Below are 25,331 nucleotides of genomic sequence, written 5' to 3'. Positions count from 1 at the left end.
ATCACAAATAGCCCTGCAGCACTCCACTAGTCACCGACCTCTAGGCAGAGTACTTTCTTTCCACAACTACCCTCTGCTTTCTTCCTTTAAGTCATAATAGGAATCTAGAAGATTATAAGGCTAGCAGGAAGGAGGTTAAGAACAAAATTAGGAGAATCAGAAGGGATCATGAGAAGGCCTTGGTGGACAGGATTAAGGAAAATACCAAGGCATTCTACAAACATGTGAAGAGCAAGAGGATAAGACGTGAGAGAATAGGACCAACCAAGTGTGACAGGGGAAAAGTGAGTATGGAACTGGAGGTGAGAGCAGGGGTACTTAATGAATACTTCACTTCAGTAGGATAGGATAGGCATCCATCAGTCTCAAGAGACCATGGAGTCGTGCCTTTGAAATATCTAATCACATTGGTCTTCAGCGTCGATTGTGACTGAAGAGGACCGGCAGGGAGTGACAGTCCTTGCCGCATATAGCATGAGTGTGATGAGTGTCCTGTAGGTCCACCACTTGATGTTTCTGTTTTCTGCGTATGCCCCTCTCCTCAACCATCCACCTCAGCTTCTCTTCACCTCTTTTAAGACCTTGGTGGAGTACCTGCCTCCATCTGACATGATATCTGCTAGCTCTTCCCAATTATCCACGCTGATCTCCAGGTCTTTCAGGTCTCTCTTGCATACATCCTTGATGCACAGATGGGGCCGTCCAGTTGGTCGATTGCCAGAGGCCAGCTCTCCATAAAGGATGTCTTTTGGTATTCTTCCATCCTCCATCCTGTGGGCATGCCCCAGCCACCACAGTCTATGCTGTCTCAGAAGTGTCTGCACACTGGGCAGCCCGACTTGTTCAAGGACACTGTTGTTGGTAACTTTGTCCCTCCATGAGATCTGGAGGATGCATCTGAGACAGTGCAGGTGAAAGGTGTTCAGCCTCTTTTCTTGCTGAGCATACAGGGTCCACGTCTCACTTCCATAGAGGAGGGTGCTGAGAACTCAAGCTCTGTAGACCTGTATCTTGGTGTGCTTGAACAGCATGCTGTTATCCCATACTCTCTTGGTGAGTCTAGACAGAGTGATGGCAGCTTTCCCTATCCTTTTGTTGAGTTCAGGCTCCAGAGACGGTGTCTGTGATGGTCAATCCCAGGTAAGTGAACTCATGAACAACCTCAAGGGTGTAGTTGTTGAGGCTGATTGCTGGAGAGTGAGTGACATTCTGTCCTAGGACATTTATTTTCTTCAGGCTTATTGTGAGACCAAAGGCCTTGCTTGCCTGAATGAAGTGGTCCATCAGTCTTTGGAGCTCTTCGTCTGAGTGACTTGCCACAGCAACATTATCCGCAAACAGCATGTCACGGATTAGGGCTTTTTGCACCTTCGACTTGACCTTGAGTCTTGCGAGATTGAACAGTTTTCCGTTGGATGTTGTGTGCAGGTAAACTCCTTCTGTTGAATTCCCAAAAGCTTGTTTCAGGAGTACTGCAAAAAAGATCCCGAAGAGAGTTGGGGCAAGCACACATCCTTGCTTGACTCCGTTTTTGATGCTGAAGGCCTCTGAAGTTGATCCATCAAACTGGACTGTGCCTTTCATGTCATCATGAAAGGATTGAATCAGCTTTAGCAGCCTCGGGGGACAGCCAGTTTTGTGGAGGACCTGGAAGAGCCCGCTTCTGCTGACCATGTCAAACACCTTGGTGAGGTCGATGAAGGCGACGTACAAGGGCTTCTTCTACTCTCAGCACTTTTCCTGATGCTGTCTCAAGGAGAAGATAATGTCGGTGGTTGATCTTTCAGCACGGAACCCGCACTGTGATTCTGCGTAGATCCTCTCGCTGACCTCTTGAAACCTTCCTAGGATGAAATGAGCAAACAGTTTTCCAGTGATGTTAAGGAGTGAAATGTCACGGTAATTATTTCAGTCACTTCGTTCTCTCTTGTTCTTGTACAGAGTTACAATGTTAGCATCTCGCATATCCTGTGGAACCTCTCCTTCCTGCCAGCACTGACAGGAAGGAGAGGTCCATGAAGGGGTTCCAGAAGTGTGCCCCTGGCGCACTTGATGACATCTGATGGTATGCTGTCCTGACCTGGGGCTTTACCCACAGCAAGATTGTTGGTAGCATTCCTGAGCTCATCCACTGTGTTCTTCATCCAGCTCCTCCATGGCTGCCAGTTGCTCAATGGCATCGAGGGCAGTGTCTGCCACTGTGTTCTCGCGGGTATACGGTTCACAGTAATGTTCCACCCAGCGCTCCATCTGTTTGGCCTTGTCTGTGATGATGTCACCTAACTTGGATTTCAGAGGAGCTGTCTTCTGCTGTGTGGGACCGATTGCTTTTTTGATGCCTTCATACATTCCTTTGAAGTGACTTAGACTGGTGTGTGTTTGGATCTTGCTACACAGGCAGAGCCAGTAATCATTAGCACATCGCCTGGCTGTTCGCTGAACTTCAGCTCTGGCTGCTTTCAGTGCTTGCTTGGTGGTCTCACAGGGGAGCGCTTGTATTCCAGGAAGGCAGCATGTTTCTTTTCAACAACCGGGATCATCACATCGGAGGACTCCACAAACCAGTCATTTGTTTTTCCAGCCTTTTTCCTGAAAACTGACAACGCTGTATCGTGTATTGTGTCCCTTAGATGATGCCACGTGGAGGTGATGTCTGCTGTGAAGAGACCTTGGTTTGGTGTTGGGAAAATGAATGAAAATGGACAGCAAACATGAGGAAATCTGCAGATGCTGGAAATTCAAACAACACACACAAAATGCTGGTGGAACACAGCAGGCCTCCTGGAACGCAGCACTTACCACAACCTGTGCATCACCAACACCTTCTTCCAAACAAAACCACAGCACAGAGTCTCTTGGAGACACCCACGCTCGAAGCACTGGCACCAGCTCGACTTGGTGATCATCAGACGAGAAAACCTAAATAACGTCCTCTTGACACGCAGCAATCAGAGTGCTGATTGTGACACAGACCATTCCCTCGTGTGCTCCAAAATCAAGCTGAGACCCAAAAAGCTTCATCACTCTAAACCTCCTGGGAAGCCCCACATCGATGGCAGCAAGGCAGTGCATTCACAAAAGACAGAGCTGTTTCATGACTCCCTTGAGAAGTCTCTTCAGAGCAAACCTACTGCAGCAGACATTATCTCCAGGCATCACCTTTGCTTCAGTATTCACTGTGGAAAAGGATCTTGGTGATTGTACAGATGACTTACAGCTAATTGAAATGCTTGAGAAGATAGACATTAAGAAAGAGGATGTGTTGGAGCTTCTGGAAAGTATCAAGTTGTATAAAACACTAGGACTGGACAGGATGTACCCCAGGCTACTGTGGGAGGCAGAGTTTCAGCAAGATCATTACTGAGACTCTGACAATGATCTTTGAATCATCAATGGGGACGGGAGAGGTTCCAGAGCATTGGAGGGTTGCGGATGTTGTTCCCTTATTCAAGAAAGAGTGTCGAGATAGCCAAGAAAATTATAGACCAGTGAGTCTTACTTTGGTGATTGGTAAGTTGATGGAGAATATCCTGAGAGACAGAATTTATGAACATTTGGAGAGGCATAATATGATTAGGAATAGTCAGCATGGCTTTGCCAAAGGCAGGTTGTGTCTTACGAGTCTGATTGAATTTTTTGAGGATGTGACTAAACGCATTGATGAAGGTAGAGCAATAGATGTAGTGTATATGAATTTCAGCAAGACATTTGACTAGATACCCCGTGCAAGGCTTATTGAGAAGGTAAGGAGGCATGAAATCCAAGGGGACATTGCTTTGTGGATCCGGAACCGGCTTGCCCACAGAAGGCAAAGAGTGGTTGTAGACGGGTCATATTCTACATGGAGGTTGGTGACCAGTGGCTCAAGGATCTGTTCTGGAACCCCTACTCTTGGCGATTTTTATAAATGCCCTTGATGAGGAAGTGGAGGGATGGATTAGTAAATTTGCTGATGACACAAAGGTTGAGGGCTGTCAGAGTTTACAGTGGGATATCGATAGAATGCAAAACTGGGCTGAGAAGTGGATGATGGAGTTATGATAGGATCCTATGATAGGATGAATTCCTGACCTTACAATCTACCTCATTACGTCCTTGCACCATATTGTCTACCTTACCTACTGCCTGTTATGCTGTTGTTTAGGGCACAATGAAGGTCCTCCATCTCTGTCTGTAAATTTGGATACCTCATTGTTATTTCTATAACAATTGTTTTTTGACCAGTCAGGATTGTTGGCTCTGAGCTGAACCCCCAAACCTGGAGGACTGGTGGGGCACTCTTAGTCTGGCCGCTACATTTTGACCTGTTTGGCATGGATGATCTTACCAAGAGCTAAAGCACAAGGCCCTGACTCCAGCCAACATGGTGTTCCGGGTCGCTGAGGCTCACAAGCATCCAAACACTACGATAAGGTCTTGGAGGATATTATCTATCTGCACAGCACTTTCTCTGCAGCTGTAACACTTCATTCTGCCTTCTATTATTGTTTTCCCTTGTACTATTTTTCAGAATTAGAATCTGGTTTTTATCACTGGCGTAGTATGCGATAAAATTTGTTGCTTTGTGACAGCAGTACAGGGCAATACATAAAATATACTACAATTATGATAAGAAATAGAGCATATATAAAATAATTAAATACTCTGTGCAAAAAAAGGGAACAAAAATAGTGAGGTGGTGTTCATATGTTCGTTGTCCATTCAGAAATCTGGTGGCCAAGGGAAAGAAACTTTCCTAATGCACTGTGTGGATTTTCAGGTTCCTGTACTTCCACTCTGATGGCAGTATTGAGAAGAGGACATGTCCTGGATGGTGGGGGTCCTTAATACCGGTGGCACTTTTCTTGCTTGTGTTAGATCTGCCTCATTCACCTGTAAAGTTATCCACCTTAAGGATGGCACAGCAGCATAGTGGTTAGTGCAGTCGTAATTATCAATCAGGGTCCAAATCGCATTGCTGTCTGTAAGGAGTTCGTATGTTTTCCCCATGACTGCAAGGTTCAATTCTAGTTGTTCCAAATTCCTCCCATGACAGTTAAATGTGAGAACCCCAAAATCACCCCCCCCAAGTTCCCTCCTCCCGTGTGTAACCAACAGCAAGCAATGATTCCCTCCTTCCCACACCAGCAAAAAAAGGCGCATTGGTACCATCACCAAGCCCAAGCGTGTGTTAACCGATAGCAAAGAACAGACCAAAGTTACCCCAAAGGCTTTGCATTTCATCTGACATTCAACAAACCACAGGTTCTCTCTTTTCCTGGCAAGGGAGAGGGAGAGTTGTGGGCATGCTTCTGGTATGTTGTTGCCAAAAGCATGGCCAACAAAAAGCGACACTTGTTGGTTGTTCCCAGCACAATCTTCTGCAGTGTGTTGGTTGTTGATCTAAAATGACTCGTTTCACTGTACGTTTCCATGTTTCAATGTACATGTGACAAATAAAGTTGATCTCTTTAATGCTAACTCATTCAAGGCAGAGCTTGTGAGGGATAATGGTGCCTAACGGCAACTCCTTTGCTGGCATCTTTGGAAACAGCTCTATTTCCACCTTTAATATCTTTATTTTTCCCTATCAGTGTGCTTATGAAGACCCTGACCTGGAGTTTCATGCAGGCTTTGGTTCTTTGCAGGAATGAGACCTATTCTTGGGGTTCCACATGCCAAGGGTTTGGCCTGAGAGTCTCGATTGTGTTGTTGGGGCTCTGGAGACGGGTGGATCGAGGGTCGGTGTCATGGTAGGAGACTCGTGTGTCATTGGGGAGGCTGGAAAATCATTTGCTGTGGGTCCGAAGACCCGAGGTCTTTGCGATCTTCAGACACAGAGCTCGAGAAAACCCATGAAACGGACTTAACATTGTAAACCAGCTGGTTGTCGTTATGTCTCCCACTCACTGTGAAAATGGGGGACACCTCCCTCCCCCTTGCCAGGAAAAGAGAGAACCTGTGGTTTGTTGAATGTCAGATGAAATGCAAAGCCTTTGGGGTAACTTTTCTGTTCTTTGCTATCGGTTAACACACGCTTGGGCTTGGTGATGGTACCGATGTACCTTTTTTTGCTGGTGTGGGGGGGGGGATCATTGCTTGCTGCTGCTTACGCATGGGAGGAGGGAACTTGGGGGGGATTTTGGGGTTCTCACATTTAACTGTCATTCATTCTGTGGAGCACTTCTCTGTTTCAATTGCTGTTTGTGAAGGAAAAGCATTTCAGGATGTATATTGTATACATTTCTCTGACATTAAACTTGACCTTTGAACCTTTTCTCTCACCACAGAACCTACCTGTTATTAGCCCTCAGTCATCAGGCTTTTGAACCAGATGGTGTAGCTTCACTCATCTTTACTTGCTCCATCTCCGAATTGTTTTCACAACCTATGGACTCACTTTTATTTATTATTATTGTTTCTTTTTTTTCTAAACGCATCTCAAATCTCAATCTGACCAACAAATTTAACCCCAATTATAACCCCAGCATCAAACCTAACCTTAATCCTAATCCTATCCCCAGTCCCAATCCTAACCTCAATACCAAACCTAACCTGAAATTTAACCATAGATTCTGATCTACCAAAGCAAAAGATAGGTTCAAACTTTAAAGAGTCTGAGAGAGGAAATGAGGAAGATATTGTTTATCATAATAATAGTGACAGTAACTGAAAGCTCAAGTTTAAGTTAATTGACAAAAGACTTAGTAATATGCAGAGTTAGTATTCTGGTGGGATGTGAAGAGGAAGAACTATAATGGGCACTCACAAACACAAAAAAATCTGCAGAGGGTGGAAATCCAAGGAACATATACAAAATGCAGGGGAAACTCAACAGGCCAGGCAGCATCTATGGAAATAAATAAACGATCGATGTTTCAGGCCGAGACCCTTCAGCATGGCTTCCTTTCGAGTCCTGATGAAGGGTCTTGGCCTGAAACGTTGACTCTTTACTTTTTTCAATGGACGCTGCCTGGCTTGCTGAGTTCCTACAGCATTTCGTGCATGTTGATCATAAGGGGAACTGCTGAGATCTGAAGAGAAGGTGGAAACAAGTTCAGCAGCAGCTTTCAAAAAGATTGGGACTGCAGAGCGATGAGAAAGATCAGAAACCAGTAGGATGAATGGATAGTCCTTGTACAATACAGACAAACAAGGCCCAGCTGGTTTTATATGTAGTTTCACAGATTCAATGATAAAAAGGGAAAGAAGATCTCATTATCTAAATAGTTAGCAATAGTTTCCAATGAAAGGTCAGATAAAACTGGCCAAAAATTCAATTTTAGTGGAATGTGCATTATTAAACACAATAATGTAAATCTTTCTATCTCACAAATTTCTTTATTATGTACTCCATTACATCTTCTTTAATCATAAAATTTTAGACATAGAAGCAGAATTAGGCCATTCAGCCCATCAAATCTGCTCCACCATTCCATCATTACCACATTATTATCCCTTTCAGTTCCATTCTCCTGCCTTCTCCCTGTAACCGTTCATACCCTGACTAATCAATAACTCATCAACCTCTGCTTTCAGTCTACCCAGTGATTTGGGCTCCACAGCCATTTGTGGCAATAAATTCCAGAGATTCACCACCTTCAAGCTAAAATAAGGCATGATGAAGACTTAGCATCAAATAACACATAACAATGCTTATGAAAATGCTTATGCTTTATAGCTGCAGAGAAATGTATGAACGTGTGTGTGTGCACACGCATTTGAATGTGCCTATGCATATGTACGTGTGTGTGTCTGTGTGTGTGTGTGTGTGTGTGTGTGTGTGTGTGTGTGTTTGCCTGTTTATCTGTGAGTGATACCTGTAACCAAACCTAAATCAAGAATGCAACTCCTTTAACCTAAGCCAACATTAAACTCAACATTGACTAAAAATTGACTTGAAAAACAGTTTCGTCATGGGAACTTGAAAAACAAACTGTGATCAGAACATTCTGTGAAAGGAGTCCTTTAGAATCAGAATCAGGTTTACTTTCACTGACATATATCTTGAAATTTGTTGTTTTGCAGCAGCAATGCAGTGAATGGGGCCTCCAGGGAGGGGCAGCAGCTCAGGTGAAGGGGCTTGTCATATCCAGTCCAGGGCAGCTCAGTCATCTTTGGGTCCCACTGGACAGTGGCCACAGCTCGGTACACTGCTTCAACAGGTGGGCTATACCAGGTGAGGGTAGCCAGCAGTCTCATACACTGGTGAGATAGGAACATATCTGTCCTAGCATGCAAAGTCAGCTCCAGCGGACTGGATGGATGAGACCTACAGTGAGATCCAATGGCCAGGCAGGTGCTACTGTAACACTCCATGGAGAGCGAACGGCCTGACAAGGTCATCCTCTGCAACTACGGAAGACCCCAGTTTGTGACGTTTGTCTGTACCACTGGACCTGGACTTCTGAGGTCGAGCGAGTGGAACTGTCCAAGTGGAACAGTTTTTTCACTTTAAAAATTCTCCCGCACAGGTTTCCTGTCATCATTGGACACAATGACCACCTACCGCAGTGCAATGGAACTAGATGAGGTGGATCTTGGCTGGCATGGAGGAGAAGGGCTGAATGGCCTATCTCCCTGTTGTATTGCTCTGTGACTTTAACTCTATAAAAATGAATGTTTCAGAGCAACTTACAAGGGAACTGCAGACAGAACTGTTCACCTTTACGGATAGGAGCTGGCTATCCATGCAAGTGATCACAGGGTGATCTGTAATCAGAATTGGAGTTCAAGAAATATACATGTGTCATAACTACAGTAACTGTTTAGATCTGAAGCTTTGTAGGATTGTCAGAATGCAGACATTGTGTCAGTGTGTAGTATTTTGTATCACACTCAATGGGCCGAATGTACGCACTCAGTGAGCACTTCATTAGGAACAGCTGTTTGCTCATTAATGCAAACATCTAATCAGTCAATTGTGTGGCAGCAACTCAATGCATAAAAGCATGTAGATATAGTTAAGAAGTTCAGTTGTCATTCAGACCAAACATCAGAATGTGGAGGAAATGTGATCTAAGTGATTTTCACCGTGGAATGATTATTAGTGCCAGATGGATGATTTGAGTATCTCAGAAACTGCTGATCTCCAGGATTTTCATGCAAAACAGTCTCTAGAATTTACAGAGACTGCGCATAATTCAAAAAGAATGAGTGGCAACTCTGTGAACAGAGATGCTTTGTTAATGAGAGAGTTCAGATGAAACAGGCCAGACTAGTTCAAGCTGACAGTAGGTTAGATAATCACACGGCAATAGTGATGAGCAGAAGAGCATCTCTGAACACACAACACATTGAATCTTGATGTGGATGGGCTACAGCCACAGAAGACCATGGACATACACTCAATGGCCACGTTATTAGGTACAGGAAGTAACTTAATAAAGTGGCCACTTAATGTTTAATTCTTTTGTAACTTCTTTCAATAGTTTATTTAATATGTATTGCTTTAAGGTCCGTTAAGTTTGTATAGCTAGGAATGGTTATGGGAACAAACTCCTGCTGCCTATTAAATGCTCCCAGTGGTGAGTGCCTCAAATAGTCTCTGACAACCAAGTCCAGCTTCTGGCCTTCATGTGTGGCTTAGCTCCCAAGCCCAGTGGAACCATTTCTACTGACAGAAGGGGCAAAGGCGGGTTATTAGTGCCTTAAAACCAGGGAAATGGGGCTTGTCAGCCATGGTTGACAGCTCTGCTAGAAGAAGGAAAACTCTGATCTCAAACTTCCGCTGCCTTGCAGCAATACCCACTCATGGGGAAGGCTTTGGGAGAAAACCCTAAGGGAAAAATCCAGAACTGGAATCTCTCAGGCAGTCCTACATTGAGCTCAATACTGACTGGCGACTCCTGCAATGCTTCTGGTACTAAACTGTATCTGCTGTTCCTTTGGGTTCATCAGGTACATGGAGAGGGGGAGTTTCTTTTTATAGGCATCTGTTAGTTTAGAGAGACCATGGATTTGTGACTTGGAAAGTTTCCAGAGCGCAGGCCTGGGCAGGGTTGTATGGGAGACTGACTGTTGCCCAGGCTGCAAGTCTCCCCTCTCTACGCCACCGATGTCATCCAAAGGAAGGTCATGGGCCGACACAGCTCTGCGCTGGTTTCGTCGCACAGCAATGTGTGATTAAGTGCCTTGCTCAAGGACTCAACACGCTGCTTTAGCTGAGGCTCAAACTAGTGGCCTTTAGATCATTAGACCATCGCCTAAACCACTTGGCCACACACCAACACAGAGGGGGAGTTTGTAACACGGGTAACAGTTTGTTCTCCATATTGTACTGCCCAGACCTGCGTATCTAAACCGCTAGGATGCAATATCCATGGCCAACTCTGACCGAAGGAGGCCCTCAGTCATAGTGCTTTATATGATAATATTCATGTATTAACAATGCTTTATATTATATTAGTTTTAATAACCTTCTAAAAATAACTCTGCATTGTCCCTTTGTGTCTTGACTTGATTTAATCCACCCAGATGTTTTAGGATCAAATCAGGTATACAATATGTGACAGCTCTCTGCATGTCCATGCAGGTCGTCAAAGTTCAAACCCAGAAAGCAAAACTATTTTTAAGTAACTTCAGCCTAGCCAGAGTTACCTGATCCATGGTCATAGTCTCCTCCTGGTGCCGTCCATTCCAGTTGAATGTTATTCTCAAGTAATGCTCCTTGAAGGTCTGTGATTTTACTTGGTGGGAAGTCAATAGTGGGTGTGAGGGGAAGCGAAATTGATCCTCCTGCTTGAACCCTGTTGAAGTCTCCTATTTCGCTATTAAAATCTTCTTCAAAAACGTCAGGTTCTAATGAGTTTATTTCAATATTTCCTAAATGGAGAAAAGGATATGTATATTTATTTCCTAACTTTGTGGGTTTAAATGCCTCATAACTTTAAATTCCTAGCTGTTGTTATTTCGGAGGACCAGTCCTGGGCTCAGCATGTAAGTGCAATTACGAAGAAAGCATGGCACCGCCTCAACTTCCTTAGCCGTTTGTGGAAATTCCACATGACATCTAAAGTCTGACAAACTTTTATGGATGTGTAGGGCAGAGTATATTTGATGGTGGCATCACAGTCTGGTATGGACACACCAGTGCCCTTGAATGGAAAATCCTACAAAGAGTGGTGGATATGGCCCAGTCCATCATGGGTAAATCCCTCCCAACCATTGAGCTCTGTTACATGAAACTCTGTAATAGGAAATCAACATCCATCATCAGGGACCCCCACCAGCCAGGACATCAGAAATAGAATCAGAATCAGATTTAATATCATTAGCATATGTCATGAAACTTGTTAATTTAGTGACAACAGTACAATGCAATAGATGATACCACAGAAAGATTGTGAAATACAGTATATATATAAATAGTTAAATTAAATAGATAGTGCCAAAACAGAAATGAAAAAAGTAGTGAGATAGTGTTCATGGGTTCAATGTCCATTCAGAATTAGAAGACAGAAAAGAAGCTGTTCATGAATTGTTGAGTGTGTACCTCCTTCCAGATGGTAGCAATGAGAAGAGGGCATGTCCTGGGTGGTGGAGGTCCTTAATGGTGGACTTCACCATCTTCGTGATGGACATACTCTCTTCTCACAGCTGCCATCAGAAAGAAGGTACACGAGCCTCAGGGCTCACACTATCAGATTCAGGAACAGTTATAACCCATCAACCATCAGGCTGTTGAACCAAGGGGATAACTTCACTCAACTTCACTTGTCCCACCATTGAAATATTCTCACAATCAATGGCTATACACAAGGACTCTTCATCTCATGTTCTTGATAATTATTTTTTATCAATTAATAGATTATTTTTGTATTTGCAGAGTTTTTTGTCTTTTGCGCTCTGGTTGTACTCCCTAGTTAAGCAGTCTTTCATTGATTCTGTGATGGTTTTATTCTATAGATTTATCGAGTATACCCACTAGAAAATGAATCTCAGGATTGTATATAGTGATGCATACTTAAATAATAAAATTTACTTTGAACTTTGATAATTAGAATCAGAATCAGATTTAATATCATTGACTTACACATTGAGAAATGGGTTGCGTTGCAGCAGCATAACAATGCAAAAGTGTAAAATTACTATAAATAACAAAAATAAATGTGGAAACCATAGAGAAGGTGCAGAGGAGATTTACAAGGATGTTGCCTGGATTGGGGAACATGCCTTATGAAAATAGGTTGAGTGAACTCAACCTTTTTACCTTGGAGCAATGGAGGATGAGAGATGACCTGATAGAGGTGTATAAGATGATGAGAGGCATTGATCACGTGATAGTCAGACCAGGACTGGAATGGCTAGTATTAGAGGACACAGTTTTAAGATGCCCTCTAGTGCTCTAGAGGAGATGTTAGTGTAAGATTTTTTATGCAGAGAGTGGTATGTGTGTGGAATGGGCTGCCGGCAGCAGTGGTGGAGGTGGAAACGATAGGGTCTTTTAAGAGACTCCTGGATAGGTACATGGAGATCAGAAAAACAGAGGGCTATGGGTAACCCTGTGTAATTTCTAAGGTAAGGACATGTTTGGCACAGCTTTGTGGGCTGAAGGGCCTGTATTGTGCTGTAGGTTTTCTACGTTTCTAAAGTAAAAATGCATAGAAACGGAATAATGAAGTAGTGTTCATGGACAGTTCAGAGATCTTATGACACAGGGAAAGAAGCTTTTCCTCAGTCATTAAGTGTATATCTTCATGCTCTTCTGACTCCACCCAGATGGTAATAACACAAAGAGAGCTTGTTCTGAATCATGTGGGTCCTTAATGATGGATACCTCCTCTTGAGACAGCACCTCTAGAAGATGTACTGGATAGTGGGGAGCATATGCCTAAGACAGAGCCGGTTGAGTCTACAACCCTTTGTAACCTCTTGCAATCTCATACATCAGCAATACAATTTCCATCCAGACAACTGATTGAGTAATTCTCTGAGAAAGCAAGCCAGGTAATGAGACCAGAGAATTTCCTGGAGGCCAAACATTTTAATTCCCATTCTGACATTTCATTCCATGGCTTCCTATTGTGCCAAATGAGGCTATGCTCAGGGTGGAATAGCAACACCTTGTATTCCATCTGGGTACCCTCCAACAGATGGGATGAATATCAATTTCTCCTAATTAAAAAAATCCCCCCTTTTTTATTCCCCAATCTGTACTTTTACCTCTTTTTACCTACTTAATGATTTCCCCTGGGTCCCCTCAGCCTTCTCTTTCCCCTATGGTCCTTTTCCACTCCTATCAGATTCCTTCTTCTCCAACCCTTTAACTTTCTTACCCACCTGGGTTCACCTACTGCCATCGAGGATATTTCCTTCCATTCCCCCACCTTTTTATTCTGGTGCCTTTTCAGTCCCAGAGAAAGGTCTTGGTCCAAAATGTTGACTTTTTATTCATTTCTATAAATGTTGCTTGACCTGCTGAATTCTTCCAGCATTTGGTGTGTGTTGCTCTGGATTCCAGCATCTGCAGATTTTCTCATGTTTATGAATATAATTAATTTTTATTATGTGTAACTCTCCTAGAGCCTGTCATAGAGTTATAGAGAAGTACAGCACAGAAAAGGATCCTTTGATGTAATTAGTCCATGCCGAAAACCATTTAAACTGTCTACTCCTGTTACGAATGAAGGGAGCAAAGTCGCCCCCCCCCTTTTTGAGAATTGAAAAATCGCTATTATTTTGGGTCTGATACCCTGGAAATGAGAGAGATATACATCATGTCAGTAATGAGAGAAAGAGAGATGCAGGATCACAGCAAAGGCAGTTGTTATAGACATCGCAGAATTCACAACAAGGTGGAATGTCTCCAATTGACAAAGAGAGGGATTACTGCTATTGTCCCTTGAAGGAGGAATTGGGTATTGAGTACTGTACTATTCATTGAAACCCCTCAGGGGACAACCAGAGTGGTCTGGTTGAGGGATTGTATCATCCCAACCTGATTGACATCTGAGACCCCGTGAGTGAGGATAAAAGTCGGGTCTGGGGAACACCCCTCAGACACACCAGGAGAAATGTACGAGACCAGTGGGGGGCTTGTGTGTGTGTCCATCCTTGCCTGGGTGGCAAGTCCTCCATGGAACAGTCTAACTAAAGGATGGATACGGATCAAGATCGTAACAAGGAAAGTCGGCAAGTTTTCCTCTTTCTCTCTCTCTCTCTCCAACAATTGCAACATAGCGATCAACAACGGTTGCAGCCTGTATGAACTGAAATGAACTTTAGATTTCCATCGGACAATTCATTATCCCCTAGACAACGATAGAGCTTACTTCTTATCGATTATTATTATACCCGCACTTTCAGGTTTAGTATTGACGACGGATATTATCTGTATATTTGCAATGATATTATTTTTGTGTATTTTTACTAATAAATACTGCTAAAATAGTATCATCAGACTTCAACGGCTACTCCTATCTTTGCTAGTAAGACACCCAGTTACGGGGTTTGTAACACTCCCAACAACCTACACCGGGCCCACAGCCCTCTATACCCCTGCTATCCATGTACTTACCCAAACTTTTCTTAAACATTGAAATCGAGGTCACATGGGCCACATGTGCTGGCAGCTCAGTCTATGCCCTCACAACCCTCTGAGAGAAGAGGTTTCCCCTCATATTCCACTTAAACCTCTCACCTTCCATGCTAAAGCCATGACCTCTGATTGTAGTTCCATGCAACCTCAGTGGAAAAAGCCTGTTTGTATTTACCCTATCTATACCCCTCATAATTTTGTGTACCTCCTCTCCTCTCAGCCTTCTGTGTTCTAAAGAATAAAGTCCTAAACTATTCAATCTCTCCTTTTCACTCAGGTCCTCAAGACCCGGCAACATTCTTTTAAAATTTCTCTGCATTCCTTCAACCTTGTTTATATCTTTTCTGGAAGTAGTGACGAAAACTGCACTCAGTACTCCAAATTAGGCCTCACTTAATCTTAAACGATCTCAACATCACATCTCACCTCCTGTACTCAAAACATTGGCCTTCATAAATCAATGTGCCAAAAGCATTCTCTATGACCCTATCTACCTGTGACCTGTATTCCCACATTCCTTTGTTCTACCACGCTCCTCAGTACACTACAGTTCACTGTGTTGATCTACTCTGGATGGTCCTACCAAAGTGTAAAACCTTGCACGCGTCTGCAGTAAATTCCATCTGCCATTTTTCAGCCCATTTTCCCAGCTGGTGCAGATCTCTCTGCAACTCATGATACCCTTCCTCACTGACCACTGCTCCCCCTATCTTGATGTCATGCACAAATTTCCTGATCCAGTTAGCACATTATCATCCAGATCATTGGTACAGATAACAAACAACAAAGGAACCAACACCAATCCCTGTGGCACACCACTAGTCACAGAACTCCAGTCAGAGAGGCAACCCTCTACTACCACTCTCTGGCTTCTCCCACAAAGCCAATGCCTGAATGTCAAGCAACTGAATGTTCTTGACCAGCCTCCTATGCGGGACCTTGTCAAATGCTTTTCTAAAGTCCATGTGGACACATCCACTGCCTTGCATTTATCCACTTCCCCGGTAATTTCCTCAAAAAACTCTATAAGATTGGTTAGACATGACCTACCATTCACAAAACCATGTGAACTATCCTCAATCAGTTCACGTTTATCCAAATACTTTTATATCCAGTCCTTTAGAATACCGCCAATAACTTTCCCACAACAGATGTTAGACTCACTGGCCTATAATTTCCTGGTTTACGTTTAGAGACTTTAGTAAACAGTGGAACAACATTGGCTATCCTCCAATCTGCTGATCCCGCTCCTGTAACTAAGGATGTTTTAAATACCTCTGTTAGGGCCCCAGCAATTTCTGCACCCCTCCTGTTGGTTCCAAGGGAACTCCTTGTTAGACCCTGGGGATTTATCCATCCTGATTTGCTTCAGGGTCGCAAACACATCCTCCTCAGTAATCTATGCAGTGTCCGTGAAGTTGATGCCACTTTGCTTCACTGCTTTGGACTCTGTATCCATAGAGAAGATGGGAACCAAGATGATGGTGCTGAGGATGAACCAGCATGTTTACAGGTAGATGATGGATGTAACATGAATGTAGGGAAGGAGAAACCAATGATTAGGTACAAGTGCAGACAAAGCAAAGAGTTAAATTGTACCACAGAGCCATAATTCAAGAGGGTGAAGAATGTGCGTAGCATTTGGAATAAGGTGGACGGGACGAGCCAGTGGTGCAATTAGAGATTGGTTGGCATCATGTTGTGTGCATCACTGAGTCGTGGCTGATAAAGGGAATAGTTAGAAGATTAACATCAAAAGATAGACTTTGTATTGAAAGGACAGGCAGAAAAGCATAGATGTTGCTGCAGCTCTGTTGGTAAGAGTCAGAATTACAGCTTTAGAAAGAGGTGACAGAGGGTCAGAGAATGTTGAACCTTTTTAGGTGGAGTTAAGAAACTGCAAAGATCAAAAATTCATTATGGGAATCATGTATAGGCCTCCAACTAGTAGCCAAGGTGTAGAGTTAATATTGCAAAGGGAGCTCGAAAAGGCATATAATAAGGTCAATGACACAATTGTAATGGGTGGTCTTCAATATGCCAGGGGATTGGGAAAATCTGGTTGGTGTTGGATCGCAAGAGAGGGATCCTGTCGAATACCTATGAGATAGCTTTTTAGAATGGCTTGTTCTTGACCCTACTGGGAGAAAAGGTATCTTAGATTGTGTGTTGTGTAATTACCCGGATCTTATTAGGGAGCTTAAAATAAAGGAACCCTTAGGAGATAGTGATCGTAATATGATTGAATTCATACTGCAAATTGAGAGGGAGAACCACACATCAGATGTATCCATATTGCAATGGAATAAAAGAAATTACTGAAGCATGAGAGAGGAGCTTGCCCAGGTGGATTGGAGAAGGATACTGGTGGGGATGATGGCAGAGCAGAGATGGCTGATGCTTCTGAGAATAGATCACAAGGCTGCTGAAGTTTCTGGGAATAGTTCACAAAGCGCTGGATATGTCCCACAGAAGAAGTTGTTCTCAAATGGCAGGGCTAGGCAACCACGGCTGACAAGAGAAGTTAAAGACTGCATCAAAACCAAGGAAAGGGCATATAAGGTTGCAAAATTGAGTGGGAAGTTGGATGATTGGGAACCTTTTAAAATCTAACAAAAGACAACTAAAAAAGTTGTAAGAAGGGAAAAGATGAAATTTGAGGGTAAGCCAGCCAATAATATAAAACAGAGTACTAAAAGTATTTCTGTTACATAAAGAGTAAAAGGGAGCTGTGAGTTGACATTGGACTACTGGGAAATGGTGCTGTTAAGTAGTAACGGGGGACAAAGAAATGGCAGATGAACTTTATAGCTACTTTGCATCACTCTTCATTGCGGAAGACACAAGCAGTGTGCCAGTGGTCTATGAGTGTCAGGGAGCAGGAGTGAGTGCCTTTGCTATTAGAAAGGAAAAAATTCAAGGCAACCTCAAAGTGTTAATGTGGATCAGTCACTTGGACCAGGTGGACTATAGCTCAGAGTCCTGAGAGAGGTTGCTGAAGAGATAACAGATGCATTGGTCATGATCTTTTAAGCATCATTTGATTCTGCCTTGGTTCCAGAGGAATGGAAGATTGTAAATGTCACTCCACTCTTTAAGAAGGAGAATGGCAAAAGAAAGGAAATTATAGGCCAGTTACTCTAACCTCAGTGGCTAGGAAAATGTTGGGATCTATTGCTAAGGATGAGATTTTGGGTACTTGGAGACTATTGATAAAACAAGTCTAAGTCAGCATGGGTTCTGTCAAAGGAAATTATGTCTGACAAATCTGTTAGAGTTCTTTGAAGAAGTAACAAGCAGGGTGAACAAAGGACAGGCAGTGGATGTTATTTACTTGGACTTCCAGAAGGCATTTGATAAGATGCCACGCATGAGTCTACTTAACAAGATAAAATGCTATGGGATTACAGGAAAGATATTGGCATGAATAAAGGAATGGCTGTCAGGCAGGAGGCAGTGAGTGGGAATAAAGAGGGCCTTTTCTGGTTGGCTGCCAGTAGGTAGTGCTGTTCTTCAAAGGTTGGTATTGGGACTGCTACTTTTCACATTGTTTGTCAGTGATTTGGATAATGGAACTGATAACATTGTGGCAAAGTTTGCAAATGAGCTGCCAGTTGAAGTGGTAAATGCGGGCTCACTTTTAAAATTTAAGAAAAACTTAGATAGGTATATGGATGAGAGGTATATGGAGGGATATGGTCCAGGTGCAGGTCAGTGGGACTAGGCAGAAAAATGGTTCAGCACAGCCAAGAAGGGCCAAAAGATTTTTTTCTGTGCTGTAATGTTCTATGGTGCTATGATATGAAGATAGGTGGAGGGGTAGGTAGTGCTGAGTGCAATGTGATTTTTATCAGTATTTAGACAATTTGGAAGAATGGGTAAAAAGAGGCAGTTTGGAAAATGTATGATAATGTATTTTGGTAATAGGAGCATTAGTGTGAACTATTATCTAAATGGGAAGAAGGTTCAAATCTTAGAGGTGCAAAGGAATTTATGTTTCCTTGTGTAAGTCTCCCATATGGTCTGTGGTAAAGAAGGCAAATACAATGTTGGCATTTATTTCAAGAGGAATAGTACCTAAAAAACAAGGAGATAATGCTGAGGCTTTATAAGACACTAGTCAGTTTGCAATTGGAGTATTTTCAACCATTCTGTGCTCCATATCCCAGAAAGAATGTGTTGTCATTGGAGGGAGCACAGAGGAGGTTCATGAGGATGATTCTGAGAATGAAGGTGTTAACATTTAAGGAAAGTTTCGCAGATCTGAGCCTGTACTCACTGGAATATAGAAGAATGCAGGGTGATTGCATTGAAATCTACTGAATGTTGAAAGGACTAGATAGGGTAGATGTAGAGACGATGTTTCCTATGGTGGGGGTGTCCAGAACTAGAGGGCATAGCCTCAGATTTGATGTGCGACCTTTTAGGACAGAGGAAAGGAGGAATTGTTTTTAGTCAGAGAGTAGTGAATATGTGGAATGCTCTGCCACAGACTGCTGTGGAGGCCAAGTCTGTAGGTATATTCAAGACAGAAGTTGATGTTCCTGTACTACTTCAAGAACATCAAACGTATGCTTTAAATTCAACTAGTTGGCTTTGTTACTGCATTACAGACTGTCAGTCATGGGAAAACTGAAGTCAGTCTTGCTTAACTGGACCCAATTGCAATTTCCCATAGTGCATTTCTGAGCAGTTTTGGTAGAAAAGTGAATCTATTGTGTGGAGTTCTGGTCCCTACCTACTGGAAATATATCAATAAAATTGAAAGTATACCAAGAAAACTTACAAGGATACTTCCAGGAATTGAGGACCTGACTTAGAGGGAAAGATTATGACTTTAGGTCATGACTTTTTTTCCCTGGAGTGTAGGAGAATGAGGGGAGATTTGATAGAGATATATAAAGTTATGAGAGGTTTAGACAGGGTAAATGGTAAGTGTGATAGGTGAAATATTTTAGGGGAACCTGAGGGGGAACTTCTTCACTCAGAGGTTACTGTGAGTGTGGAACAAGCTGCCATGGGAAGTGGTGGAGGCGGATTTGAATGCAACATTTAAGAGAAGTTTGGATAAGTACATGGATGGGAAGGTTATGGAGGGTTACAGTTCAGTGAAAGTCGATGGGACTTGGCGGAATAACAGTTTCCTCTTGCTGAGGAAATTTCTCCTTATCTCATTGTGCTGAACTACATATACCTGTCTGGACCCCTCTGCTGACTGCTCCTGTGGCTCCTCCCACAGATCCCTGTATAAAGGCAGTTGGAGGCATGTTGTTTGGTGGTTTCTTGCAGCTAATAAAAGCCTATTGTTCGCCTCCTGTCTCCGAGAGTTATTGATGGTGCATCACTCAATTATAAAGGGATGTCCCTTTAGTCTATAGAGGAAGCAATGGGACTAAAAGCCAGAGTCCTCATGGATTGATGACCAATACAAGGGAATGAAAGTGAAGATAGCGGTTATTACTTTATAAACTCTGGATAGTGTGATGTACAGCATGGTATGAATAAAGGAATGAGAGATAAACATAACAAGATAACACAATAACTGTGAGAACAACACACACAAAATGCTGAAGGAACTTAGCAATTCAGACAGCATCCATGGAGGGGAATAAACAGTTGATGTTTTGAGCCGAGACCCTTCATCAAGACTGGAGAAAATGTCACCTCCCAGTATGTGTACTTTCCCTCCACTTCACCATCTTATTCTATCTTCTATCTTCTGTCTACTTATTTTCCTGTCTTGATGAAGCGTCTTGGCCGGAATCATTGACTGTTTATTTGCCTTTGTAGATGCTGCCTGACCTGCTGAGTTCCTCCAGCATTCTGTGTGTGTTGCTCAAGATTTCCAGCATCTGCAGAATCTCTTGCATTTACAATAAAATAACTGAGAGAGACTGTAATTGATATACATGCTGGGCAAATGAAATTTGTTGTAAAAATGCTAAAGATGAATTTTTAGAATGTATATAAGATGGATTTCTAGAACAGTCAATTGAGTAGCTGGGGGGTTTGAAAAGACCATAATCTATTTTAGTTAAGTCATAAGACCATAAGATATACGAGAAGAACCATTTGGCCCATCGAGTCTAATTTACTATTTTATTATGGCCGATTCAATTTCCCTCTCAGTTACAATCTCCTCCCTTCTCCCCATTTGCCTTGACTAGTCAGGAATCTATCAGCCTCTGTCTTAAATATACCAAATGATTTTGCTTCCACAGATGCCTATGGCAATGAATACCGTAGATTCACCACTCTCTGGCTAAAGAAATTGTTCCTTATGTCCATTCTATTAGGAGGTCACTCTGTTCTGTGGTGTGTCTTCTGGTCATAGACTTCCCCCACCAAAGGAAACATCCTCTCCACATCCACTCTATTGAGGCTTTTCAACATTTCAACATTTGTTCTATTACTGCGCAATGGGGAAGTATTAATTAATAATCCTATAGTCAGAAAAACATGAAAGAGTGCATGCACTATGAGATAGAAGTTTAAAAGTTATATGATTCAGCCTGAATCACATTCTTGTGAACCTCCTCTGGACCGTCTGCAATACCAGCACATCCTTTCTTAGATAAGGCACTCAAAACTGCTCACAATCTTCCAAGTGTGGTCTTAGATTAATACTCTAAGAGCTTCAGGTCAGCTGCCAGGCAGATAAACTCTTCCTCAACAACAATAGGACAAAAGAGATGATTATTGACTTCAAGAAAACTCGCACCACCTACTTCCCTCGTTATATCAATGGCACAGCAGTGGAAGCTATGAGCAGTTTCAAATTCCTGGTAGTGCACATCTCACACAACTGCTCATGGTCCTAGAACACAATCTATACAATCAGGAAAGTTCATCAACACATCTCCTTTCTGAGAAGGCTTAAGAGAGCTGGACTATGCAAATCAACACAGAAGTACAGTAGAGAGCATCCCAAGATAAGACCATAATCCATAAGACATAGGAGCAGAATGAGGTCATTTGGCCCATTGAGTCTGCTCCACCAGTTCATTATGGCTGATCCTCTCAGCCCAATCTCCTGCCTACAATAGGGTCTTTTATGAGATTCTTGGAACTTAAGTACATGGCTTAGAAAAATAAAGGGCAAAGGGTATCCCTAGGTCATATCTAAAGTAAGCACATGCTCAGCACAGCATCGTGGGCCAAAAGGTCTGTATTGTGCTGTAGGTTTTCTATGTTTCTCCCATATCTCTTCATGACCAGACCTATCAAGGATCCATCAAACTCTGCCTGAAATATACATAAAGACTTGGCCTTCACAGTTACCTATGGCAATGAATTCAACAGACTCACTACTCCTTGGCTAAAGCAATTCCTCCTCATCTCCATTCTAAAAGGACGCTCCTCTATTCTGAGGCCATGTCCTCTGGTCTTAGACAATCCCACCATAGGAAACATCCTCTCCACATCCACTCCATCAAGGCCTTTTACCATTTGATAGGTTTCAAGGAGGTCACCCCTTATTCTACTGAATTGCAGTTAATACAGGCCCAGAGCCATCAAACGCTCTTCATATGAAAAGCCATTCAATCCTGGAAACATTTTTGTGAACCTCCATTAAATCCTCTCCAGTTTCAGCACATCCTTTCTAAGATAAGGGTTTGAAAACTGCCTACAATACTCCAAGTGAGGCCTCACTAGTGCTTTATAGAGTCTCAACATTACATCCTTGTTTTTATATTCTGGTCCTCTTGAAATGGATGCTAGCATTGCATTTGAATTCCTTACCACTGATACAACCTGCAATTTAACCTTTAGAGAATCCTGCAATTGGACTCCCAAGTCCCCTTGCACTTCGGATTTCTGAATTTGCTCCCCTATTAAAAAAAATAGTCTGTACCTTTATTTCTTTTACCAAAGTGTATGGTTAGACACTTTCCTACACTCTAATTCATCTGCCCTGCTATTTATTGTTGATAATTAAGTCCACGGGACTCACTGCCTTTTAGTCCCATTGACCTCTGGTGCTATATTTGTAGTCATATTCTTCAGCTGTTCAATCGTGCCAGAAACTTGGTTTTTTAATATTCCGATCAGGCTAAATATTTTATGAAATAATACAGATTAGAAACAGATATACTTTCCCTTGTGCACCAAACCATAGCTGGAATGGTTTCCTGTTGTGAATTACAGGAAATATTAAAGATAGTTATTATAGGCTTATTAAATTGCTAGAAAAGGCAGAAACCTGAAGACTTTGAATACTCCAGAATTGAGCAAAGGATGACAAAATAAATTAATAATGAAAGAGAAAACTGAAGTTATAATAGCATAAAAACTAAATAGGTTCTCTTGGTATGTAAAATGGAAAAGGCTAGTATGAGTTAATTGGGTTCCTGGAGATGCAAGAGGCTGTAAATGCTGGGATTCAGAACAACACACAAGAAATTCAAGAAACCCAGGGGTCTGGCAACATCTACCTCGGGAGATTGGTGGTCAACGTTTTGGATTGAGACCCTTAATCTGGAGTGAATTGGATCCCTTCCAGGCAGAGAAATTTATAAAGAAAAAGCAATGAAGTTAAACACAAATTTACTGCTTCTGTTTTCTCAGAAAGCACATTAAATCACCCAGAACTATGAGGAAAGCAAGAGTACACTGGGAATGAGGAAATGAATAAACAATAGAAAATTGATACTGGAAAAGATAATTAATCTCCAAGTTGAAAAATTCCAAGGATATGATGATATATATTTTAGAGTGGATTTTAGTGTGTGCTGTGCTGATCATCTTCCTAGATCCTACTGATTTTGAAATGGTTTCTGCTGATGAGAGGGTAACAAATGTGACAGTGTAATTAAGATTGAAGAGGGGGAGAAAGCCAGATCTCAGAACTGGAGTTAATGCTGAAATCTATAATTTTAGGTTCTGGCATCAAGACACTTAGAAAATTGTAATGAAATTGAACAGAATTAACATGAATTAAAGAAAGACAAATCATTTTTGGATAACCTTTTGGAAATATTTGAGGATGTATCTGAGTGAGGGAGTGGGTCAGTTAGAGATTTTTGGAATTATGTAAGGGTTTCATTAAGGTCTTACACAGGAGACAGGTGACAAAGTGAGTGCACATGGAACTGAAAACAGAATACTAGCAAGAACTGGGAGTTGATTAACAGACCAACAAAGAAAGAGTTGGACAAAGCAAGCTATTCTCAGGTTGGCTGACTCTGACTAGTGATAGGGTACAGGGTTTGGAGCTGGAGGCCTAGATACTCAAAACCTTATTGCAATGATAAAAGTAAAAAGATTAGCTTGTTTGTCACATGTACATTGAAACATACAGGACAGTAGGTCTACAGCAGATGCAATGTCATTGGTTCTTCACACAGCCTTGGATCACCTGGACAACACTTATACTTCTGTCAGGCCATTGTTTATTGACTACAGCTCAGGATTTAACACAATCATTCTTACAGTTATGATCAAAAAGCTTCAAAATCTCCCTCTCTAACTGGATCCTCAACTTCCTCATTGGAAGAGCACAATCTGCGCGGAGCAGAAGTAACATCTCCACCTTGCTGATTATCAATGCTGGTGCACCTCAGGGATGCGTGGTTAGCCTACTGCTTACTTTCTCTACACCCATGACTGTGTGGCTAAGCACAGCACAAATGCCATCTTTAAATTTGCTGACGATATAACTACTGTAGGCAAAATGTCTCATGGTGGTGAGAAAGCGTACAGGACTGAGATACATCAGCTAGTTGAGTGGTTTCACAGCAACAAACTTGCACTCAATGTCAGTAAGACCAAAGAACAGATTGTGGACTTCAGAATGGGTAAGACAAGGTAAGACACACCATAGAGGGATGGTCCCTCATAGAGGGATCAGAAGTGGAACGAGTGAACAATTTCAGGTTTCTGCATGTCAATATCTCTGAGGATCTATCCTGGGCCCAACTATTGATGCAGTTACAAAAAAGGCACAGCAGTGGCTATATTTCATTAGGAGTCTGAAGAGATTTGACATATCACCAAAGACACTCGCAAATTTCTGCAAATGTACCGTGGAGATCTTTCTAGTTGGCTGCATCACCGTCTGGTATGAGGGGGCCATTGCACAGGATTGACAGGAGCTGCAGAAAGGTGTAAACTCAGTTATCTCCATATGGCCACCAGCCTCCATGGCATCCAGGTCATCTTCCAAGAGCGATGCCTCAAAAAAGTGGCAATATATCTTTAAGGACCCCCATCACCCAGATCATGCTACCATCAGGATGGAGGTACAGAGGTACAGAAGCCTGAAGGCACATACTCAGAGATTCAGGAACAATTTCTTACTGTCTGCCATCTGAGTTCTGAATGGATATTGAACCCAGAAATGCCACTACTTTTTTGCACTAATTATTTAATTTAACTATTTTATTTATACTTATACTTACTGCAATTCACAGTTTTTATTATTATATATTACAATGTACTGTTACTGCATAACAACAAATTCCACGATATTGCTGCTGATATTAAACCTGATTCTGATTCTAAAATATATTATTTTTATGCCACGTGATGGCATATTACATATCATGTTCTGGGGAGAATGTGGCGGGAATTGAAACTCAATCGCTAGTCCTGTAAAGCATCGTGCTAACTGCTATGCTACTGTGTTGCCCACGGCAACTGAGGTTGGCAAATGTCCTATTTCTGTGCTTGCTGATGACATAACTCACAGCAGAAAGGTGAGTGGTGATGAAGACTGAAAGAGGTTGAGGGGGATATAAACATGTGAGTGATTGGGCAGCAACTCCTCAAGTGGAGTATTGAGTGGAAAAAAGTGAGTGGAAAAGCAGGACCT

The 25,331-nt window shown here is 42.3% G+C and overlaps 1 protein-coding gene across 1 annotated transcript in view; it reads right to left on the bottom strand.

Moving 5' to 3' along the window:
• Positions 1–25,331, bottom strand: part of LOC132402345 (calcium-activated chloride channel regulator 1-like) — an 86,872-nt gene that overhangs the window by 2,570 nt on the left and 58,971 nt on the right. The window contains exon 14 of the mRNA XM_059985224.1: positions 10,579–10,803. Coding sequence (XP_059841207.1) covers positions 10,579–10,803 — 225 coding nt within the window. The remainder of the gene's footprint in view (positions 1–10,578; positions 10,804–25,331) is intronic.

The sequence above is a fragment of the Hypanus sabinus genome, chromosome 11 (assembly GCF_030144855.1).
Source record: "Hypanus sabinus isolate sHypSab1 chromosome 11, sHypSab1.hap1, whole genome shotgun sequence".
NCBI lineage: Eukaryota > Metazoa > Chordata > Chondrichthyes > Myliobatiformes > Dasyatidae > Hypanus > Hypanus sabinus.
Note: the sequence above shows the minus strand (reverse complement) of the source record. Positions and strands in the feature narration are given on the sequence as shown.